The sequence below is a fragment of the Danio rerio genome, chromosome 8 (assembly GCF_049306965.1).
Source record: "Danio rerio strain Tuebingen ecotype United States chromosome 8, GRCz12tu, whole genome shotgun sequence".
NCBI lineage: Eukaryota > Metazoa > Chordata > Actinopteri > Cypriniformes > Danionidae > Danio > Danio rerio.
In genome coordinates, this window is record NC_133183.1 from 63195001 (window position 1) to 63204454 (window position 9454).

The 9454-nt window shown below is 36.2% G+C and overlaps 1 protein-coding gene across 1 annotated transcript in view; it reads right to left on the reverse strand.

The window, feature by feature from the left end:
* The window catches only part of gabrd (gamma-aminobutyric acid type A receptor subunit delta), a 16622-nt gene extending 10018 nt beyond the window's left edge, over positions 1-6604 (reverse strand). Inside the window, exons 1-3 of the mRNA XM_695007.9 lie at positions 6366-6604; positions 3728-3843; positions 835-902 (exon numbers count right to left, since the gene is read on the reverse strand). Coding sequence (XP_700099.5) covers positions 835-902; positions 3728-3843; positions 6366-6433 — 252 coding nt within the window. The 5' untranslated portion in view covers positions 6434-6604. The remainder of the gene's footprint in view (positions 1-834; positions 903-3727; positions 3844-6365) is intronic.
* Between the last annotated feature and the right edge of the window lie 2850 nt (positions 6605-9454).

Genomic DNA, 9454 nt, shown 5'->3' on the forward strand with positions numbered 1-9454 from the left:
ACAAACATATCCGTGTCAATCCGCTGCATTACAGTGACGATTTGACTATATATGTCAGGTCACACTTTACAATAAGGTTTATTAATTAATGTTAATTAATGCATTTACTAATATGAACAAACAATGAACAATACATTTACTAACTACAGTATTTGTTCATGTTAGTAAACGTTAGTTAATGTAAATACAGTAGTTCATTGTTAGTTCATGTTAACTCATGGTGCATTAACTAATGTTAACAAGCACGGACTTGAATGTTAATAATGCATTAGTAAATGTTCAATTATGATTAATAAATGCTGTACAGGTGTTGTTCATGATTATTTCATGTTAGTAAATGCATTAACTAATGAACCTTATTGTAAAGTGTTACCATATGTGGTAAGTATATAGTAATATGCATTGCTAAGAACTTAAAGGAGACCTATTATGCCCCTTGCAATGTAAAATAAGAGTGTCTCCAGAGTGTGTAGTGAAGTTTCAGCTCAAAATAGCACACAGATAATGTTCTGCACCTCTCTAAAACTGACCCTTTCAGGTTTTAATCCTAACTGTGGTGTTTTGGTGACTGTCGCTTTAAATGCAAATAAGATTGTGCTCTTTTCAGAAGAGGGCGGAGCTACAAACGCCTGTGTGTCAGCATAGTGGCATATGTAAAACAGTGATTTTTGCATAATAGGTCCCCTTTAATAGATTGTTTTAACCCTCAGTTTTCCAGATTTTTAATAATTGTGTCTGATTTAAAATATTGTCCAATCAAAACAAACCATTCCTCAATGGAAAGGTGATGTGTACAGGTTTTATATTTATATTGATTCAGCTTTCCCTTATTACCATGTTGGCTTCTGAGATGTGGTCAATACTGGCCACTTCAATGGCCATGGCGACGTTCACAGGCGGTCCTAAAACACACATCAACAAAAAATTAATCATTTAAATGTATTATAGGCGACATGGTGTCTCAGTGGTTAGCACTGTGGCCTCACAGCAAGAAGGTCGCTGGTTTAAGTCCTAGCTGGGTCAGTTGGCGTTTCCGTGTGGAGTTTGCATGTTCTCCACAAGTTGGCTTGGTTTTCCTCCGGGTGCTCTGGTTTCCCCCACAATCCAAACACATGTGCTATAGGGGAATTAATGAACTAAATTGGTCGTAGTGTATGAGTTTGTGTGTGTAAATGAGCTGTAACCCAGTCCTGTGAAACACCCATACACTCTCATTCTCACGCATACACTACTATTATTTATAATAAAATAAATGTAAACAGGTATAACACTAGACTACTTTTAGAATGATGCCTACCTATACACTCCAGAACGTGAGTACTATACAGTAGTATGTACACTGTTTTGCTGAATATGAGGGTGGCGGTACTGACATGCACTGTCCTTTTACACGTTATATGCTTTTTTTGAGAATGTGATTGGAATATATGTGTGCTCATTTACTCTAGAAATAGACGGCAGAAACTGGGTCAGTGTTTTGGCAGGAACACTAGATGTGATGAGAGAGGTTTGTTCTGGTGGAGAGCGGCTGCAGGTGTGAAATACAGATTTACCCTCGTGTGGTCGTTTAATTCTGTACATTTTGACTCACACTTCGGGTCAGAAATGAGCCGTCTGCATTAAAAACCTCTACAATAAAGCTGATACATTTCATTTCAATCCTCAAAATTTGAACTCATCTTCATCACAAAGACTGTGAATGTGCAGGATTTCCCTCATCAGTGTGCAGTATTTCTGCTTAGTAGACAACACTGGTTTTTGACTACAGTGAAGGGTGTATTTTCTATTGCTAGTAAAATAGAAGAGTAAATAGTTTAGCAAGACAGTATTCTGTTCATTTGACCTGACTAAAAGGTTTATAATTATGCAAATTGTACTTGTGTAACGAGGAGACTGACACGGAGGGATCCATTATGCAGTATTTATCACAATCTCACTCAAACACACAATATGCACCTGGGTGCACACACACACACATCCACAGTAGTAGTAATGGTTTCAGGAATGACGGTGAACAGACACAGAGTGTTTACCAGGCATGGGTCGAAGGCAATGGGCGTGATTCAGAGTCCGTGTAACAGGCTTGGGTCGAGGGCAGGCAGCGAGAATCAGAGTCCGTATATATCAGGCGTGGGTCGTGGGCAGGCAGAAGGCGAAGCAAAGTCGGAAACAGGCTGGAGTCGTACACAAAGGATCAGGCTGGATATAACGCTCAGTAATGCTGGCCGGGGCTGAACAAGACTTCGCACTGACTGAGTGTTTGAGTGCGGCTTATAAGAGGTACGTGGGTCATTAACTAGATTCAGATCAGGTGTGTGCACAATCAGCGTAGATGGATGATGTAATGCTAGAAGTCCGGAGATGGCGGCCTCTGCTGGCCAGCGAGGGGAATGACTGGGACCGAGTCGGTGACAACTTGTTAAATAAATCGTTAAAATAAAGTCAACTAATTGCTTTTAACAGTGTGTGTTGGAGCGTTCATGCGTGTTTATCAGTAGTTTTTGTGGTGTAAAAATGGATTTATGACTGGTGAGAATTAACCTAAAGGACAAGCGTTGTACCCTAAATGTGTACAGCCGTTATTAAAATATAGAATACGATGAATTGGTAACGGTGACGCGGTGGTGCAGTAGGTAGTGCTGTCACCTTGCAGCAAGATGGTCGCTGGTTCGAGCCTTAGCTCAGCTGGGTCAGTTAGCATTTCTGTGTGGAGTTTGCATGTTCTCCCTGCGTTCGCGTGGGTTTCCTCCGGGTGCTCCGGTTTCCCCCACAGTCCAAACACATGCGGTACAGGTGAATTGGGTAAGCTATTGTCCTTAGTGTATGAGTGTGTGTGTGTGTGTGTATGGATGTTTCCCAAAGATGGGTTGCAGCTGGAAGGGCATCCACACTAAGCCGAAAAGAAAATGTATGAATGACTTAATAACATTTCTACATTAATTTTCCTTTGGCTCAGTCCCTTTATTCATCAGGGGTCGCCACAGCTGGGTGAACCACCAACTATTCCAGCATATGTTTTACCCTTCTAGCTGCAACCCAGTGCTGGGAAACACACCCATTCACACTCGTACACTACGAACAGTTTATTCAATTGCCGTACAGCGCATGTGTTTGGACTGTGGGGGAAACTGCAGCACCCGGAGGAGGCGAACACGGGGAGAACATGAAAACTCCACACAGAAATGCCAACTGACCCAGTCGGGACACGAACCAGTTGCTTTCTTGCTTTAAGGCCACAGTGCTAACCACTTATGCCCGTTATTTTTCCTTTTATAATAAATTTTCACCTTTTTTGGACCGGAATGTAGAGAGAACTGACAGGAAAGCATGGGGACAGGGGAAGGATCAGCATGGGCATGGCAGAATCGAAATCGGGTCACCGTGAGCACTGGAGAGCATGTGTCGACCACTAACTACTACACCACTAACGTCAACGTGACGCGTGCTATTTAAATTAAATAATGTTAATTCATGTTAACTGTGCATTACTAATGTTAACAAGCACAACTTTGAATTCTAATAATGCTTTTATTAAATGCTTCACAAGATTATTATCATAAATAGTTAATGGACCATTAGTCTAAAGTGTTACAGATCTTTTTTCTAATTTTGGGGTCATTTTAAGAAAAATTCACCAAACTTCAAGATAAAAAAATCATTGTTTAGTTTTTTTCTGCTGTTAAAATGGGTCTTGGTCTATAAGTCAACAGGAGGGTTAATTCCTCACCTCCGATCCCTGGACGAAAGTTTCGAGCGTAACCTTTCATGAGGTCATCCAGATTTGGCAGCCAGGATATTTCAATATCTGTGCCGACATAATCCCCGATATCACTCAGCATGGCCCTGTGGAGAAACACAAGCAAATCCTCACTTCTTTTTATTACATTTTCTTTTTATAAATTTTCTTTTAATGTTATTTATATATATATATACATACAGTTAAAGTCAGAATTATTAGCCCCCTGAATTATTCGCCCCACTGTTTATTTTTCCCCCAATTTCTGTTTAACAGAGCAGATTTCTTCAGTACATTTCTAATCATAATAGTTTTAATAACTCATCTCTAATAACTGATTTATTTTATCTTTGTCATGATGACAGTAAATAATATTAGTATAGATATTCTTCAAGACACTTCTATACAGCTTAAAGTGACATTTAAAGGCTTCACTAGGGTAATTAGATTAACTAAGCAGGTTAGGGTAGTTGTAGTAGTAAGACTTTATTGTCCTTGACAGGAGATTTGTTATGGGCATTGCCATATTGCTGCAGACATTCACTAAAACAAGTATAAAAAACTATAAAAATACAACAATTACAAAATATATAATGCTAATTAAGATTGACTCTTGTTAATTAAACTTACTGACACAGCTACAAAGGATTTCTTATAGCGGTTTGACCTACACTTTGGGACACTATATCTTCTACCAGAGGGAAGCAGTTCGTAATGTGGAAACAAAAAACGAGTTGGATCATTTACAATCCTTTCCACCTGATTGAGGACACAGTTGTCATATAAAACTTGAGGATTTAAAATATTCATCGTGCCCGACAATTTTCCATGCTGTCTTTAAGAGATGCATCAATTTAGATTTACACTGAACAGATAGGTTACCAAACCACACTGTTATACCACATCTAACAATGCTTTCAAAACCATGAGCTTCTTGTTGACTTCAAAAAGACGCAGCCTCCGTAAAAAAATACAATCTCTGGTGTAAACGAGAACAAACCCACTCAATGTGTGTTTTCCATGTGAAAGAACTGTTGATGTAAATGCCCAAGTACTTATAGGTATAGGTAATTAAGCAAGTTATTGTATGACGTTGGTTTGTTCAGTAGACAGTTGGGGAAAAAATGTTTTATTTTTTCCATAAAATGGTGTTTAAAAAATTAAAAACTGCTTTTATTCTAGTCGAAATAAAACAAATAAGACTTTCTCCAGAAGAAAAAACATTATCAGACATACTGTGAAAATTTCCTTGCTCTGTTAAAAATAATTTGGGAAATACTTAAAAAAGAAAACAAATCAAATCAAAGGGGGGCGAATAATTCTGACTTCAACTGTATATATATATATATATATATATATATATATATATATATATATATATATATATATATATATATATATATATATATATATATATCCTGAATCTGTTCAACATAATTTGGGAAATATTTGAAAAAGAATAGAAAATTCAAAGGGGGCGAATAATTCTGACTTTAACAGTATAGTTTCTGAATTTGGTAGACTCCTGCTAGATTTGACTCAACACAGTTAATCCAAGTGTTCTTTTGGCAGCATGTGTGTAAATATACTGGAAGTAGCAAGTCTCTGTACCTGCCTTGCCATAATAATAAACCTCAATTGTACTAGTTGACTACCCTTTCATAACGTTAGTGACAGTTTTTGCCTCATTGACTTCCATTATAATGGCATTTTTTGATTGCAAAGCCATGACATCAAATAATCATGCATATAAGAACCAGATGTTCTTTTTGTTGAACACAAACGAAGATATTTTGAGGAATGTTGGAAACTGATTTCCTACAATGGAGTCAATGTCTACATTCTTCAAAATATCTTCTTTTTGTTGATATTTTTTATTATTTAAGGTCTAGAAATATGGAATATGTCAGAGCTTTTTTATTTAGATTTTATATAGTTAGAGCTATAGAGATTTGTTTTCCAAATAAATAGTTAATAAATAAAGAAAAGAGCATCATGATCGTCTGTCAGTGATACTGTACACAAGGGGGCAAAAGACCCTGTGCTGACATTCATCTACAAGTGAAATGAACTGTGAACTGCACAGCAAAGCATTAGAGACTGGTGGGTAAGGAATACACATTACAGCTTAAAACCTGCAGAAAATGCACAGATATTTCATTTTATTTGTATGCAAATGCCAAATACCATGACGTGCACATGGAAAACGGCCCCGTTTACAAGCTATGTTGAGAATATGCATTTATAATATGTTATGCATCTGATTTACATGCGCAATAACACATTCCTCATCTATAAAATGACAAAAAATGACACGATGTACATGAGAATTAATAGATTAAGCTAAAACTGTCGCCTGACTTACATGCTCAATGTTAAAAATCGTCATATTATAACAACGGATCCGCAATTTCTACCTCGCGTTGGCAGATATGCAATAGCTTCACTCATATATCCATAACTGTTATGTATGAGTATGCATGCATTCCGCTCATAAATCAAATGCAAGGTTTATCTCTATTTGATTGTGCATGATTTCACTAAATGAGCATGTTTTTTTCTCTCATAATTGTGTATGTGTGTGTGTGCATGTGCATGTGTGTGTGCTCCCACTGAAGGACTTTCTCACCTGCTCCTCCTGTCTCCTCCGATGAGCACCAACCAGAAAAGCTTCACCGTCAAACTCAGCGCATCCATTTTGACGCCAAAGTTGACTCGGACTGAGAGCAGAGAGACAGATAATATCCTATTTTTCACAGCCTCCGGAAAGAACCGCGGGAGAATCAACGTAGAAGTCCATATTTTAGCCTGGGATTTATTCCGACTGTGAAGAAAACTGGACTCATTGCTGTCTGATTCTCTCTCTCTGAACAATTGCGAGATCCGTTTGTCGAACGAGTCAGTCGCATGAGTCGGTTCCTTTGAATGATTTTGTTAAGTTGATGAAATGATTCGCCAGGCGTTCGTGAATCACTTAAGCTAAGAATAACTGCTAACTTTAGTGGTTGGAAGAGTGTGTTTATCAGCAGACCAACAGAAAAATAACAGTAAAATTAGAGGCCTCTTCCAGAGGGAGATAATAACAATGCCTTATGCCAGTGGTTCTCAATTTTTACCACCAGAATGAGCAGTATTGAAATACAGCAGCATATAAGCCAAGTAAAGCAGCTAAAGCTCTGAACAGTTGTCGGATGTGTCGGATTAATTGCTATTATTAAGAATATTTATGATTGTCAGCCACTTTAAACATAATTAGTCTGAACATTACACTGTAATGTGCTTATATTTAAAAAACAAACAAACAAATAAACGAAAAAAAATCAACATTTAAATTAAAATGTGCTTTTAAAAGTAAAAAATGGTAGGTTACTGTTCTTAAAATTTTTAAAAAAGTACTGTACTAAAATGTAAAGTATTAACATGTAGTAGTCAACTCATCAACACCTGGAAATATTGCCTGGACCTCAGAAATATAGGCTACATAATAATATAATAAATATTAGTATGTGTCATATTCATATATAAATCATTTTTGATACATTTTGAAATATATGTAGCATTTACATATGACATATTTGATTCCTCCGCGTACCACTAGAAAGAGGCCCGCGTACCACTAGCGGTACACGTACCACAGTTTGAGAACCACTGCCTTATGCAATACCTTATTGGAACAACACTGTTGAAAATATCCCATGTGAGAAACTATTTACTTTGCCTCACAATTTAGTGTCTGATTACTAATAAAGTAAAAGAAGTAACATTTAAATTAATTCACAAATGTTATCCTACTAAGACCTGTCTTCAGACATTTAAAGTCAGAATTATTCGCCCCCCTTTTAATTGTTTTTCTTTTTTAAAATATTTTCCAAATGATGTTTAACAGAGCAAAAAAATTTTCACAGTATGTCTGATAATATTTGCTCTTCTGGAGAAAATCTTATTTGTTTTATTTTGGCTAGAATAAAAGCAGTTTTGATTAAAAAATAAATAAATTTAAGGTCAATATTATTAGCCCCTTTAAGCAATATTTTTTCGATAGTCTACAGAACAAACCATTGTTATGCAAAAACTTGCCTAATTAACCTAACCTGCCTAGTTACCCTAATTAACCTACCTAGTTAAGCCTTTAAATGTCATCTAGTCTAATATTATTTACTGTCATCATGGCAAAGAGAAAATAAATCAGTTATTAGAAACGAGTTATTAAAACTCTTATGATTAGAAATGTGTTGAAGAAATCTGCTCTCCGTTAAAAAGAAATTGGGAAAAAATAAACATTAGTTCTCTATTCATTTGTTGTGGCAGTGCTCCTACAGAGAGATTCTGGTCAGATCTGTTGGTATTTATTTAATCTTATATTATGAGTGACTTTTCCTTTTTTTAAAGATATTTTCATTGGGTTGTTTGACGATTCTAAAGAAAACTTGTAAAAAGTGTAAATAATTATTTTGTGTATTCTATATTAGCCAAGTTTCATACTCACAAGCAAAAGTTCAGTGGCTCTAAACTTTTTTTTTATCTATTTAAAATGGACCTACACCAATATTTGGAAACTATTCAGCACTCTTTTAATCCAAAAGCAACAAAAACTGTCTCCTTATATTCTTCCGTTGTGTCTCTTCAAAAAAACTAATCCAACAAAAAATACAATAGAGCTTAAAATCACACAAATGCAGTATATGAACCTAATAAATCAATAGAAAATGACGCGAATGACTGCAAAAAGGTCCATTTTTGGAGAAAAAAGAACTAGCCCTTTTTATAGGCTCGCTATAGTGGCCTGTACAACATATCTTCAATGGTGCTCAACAGAAAAAGAAACTCAAACAGGTTTAGAACATGCAGAGGATCAGGAAAGGATGGCAGAATGTTCATTTTGGGTGAACTGTCCCTTTAACTAATAAGCATGTTATTGAAATTCTTTATTAATATGCAAAGCGTAAGTGATAATGTAAATGTTAATATGTAAAATTGCAATAAGCATTTTTTACATATGAGATTGGTGTAAAAGGAAAATGAAATGAATAATTCACATGTACTGTTTCCATGGGATTCGCTGTGTAAAATATGCCGGAGTAATTGGCGGTTCATTCTGATGTGGTTAATATTTCGGGGACTAAACTGAAGGAAAACAACTGAATGTTTTCATAGGCTATAATAAAGGATTTAGCATACTTTTCGTTTCTTTTAGGACCAAACTTTGCACATATGCGACAGAAAATTCCAATTTAAGGACAAAAGAAATAGCCAAAATCAGTTGCTGTTTTGCATTTTGCTTTTATAAAGTAAAGATATTCACTGTATCAGCTAAATTTTCCGTAATGTATGTGTGTGAATGAGAGTGTATGGATGTTTCCCAGTATTGGATTGCAGCTGGAAGGGTATCCGCTGTGTAAAACATATACTGGATAAGTTGTTGGTTCATTCTGCTTCAAAGCTTTAAGCTTCAAAGCAGATACAGGCTAATTTGATTAAAAATAAAAAATACAAACTGCCGAAATTAGGCTAAAAATTAATGGAAGTGGATGGACTGAACATTACACAAAGACATAAAGCTAGTTCCTATATAGGGAGCATCTTTCATCGTTGACTTGAAAGAATCGATTCAGCAAATCTTAGATCCAAACGGTTCACTCGAATGAATCATTTTCCCCATCACTGCGATCCAAACTACAACAACTCCCTCCTCTCCGTTCACATCGGATTAAAATCCCC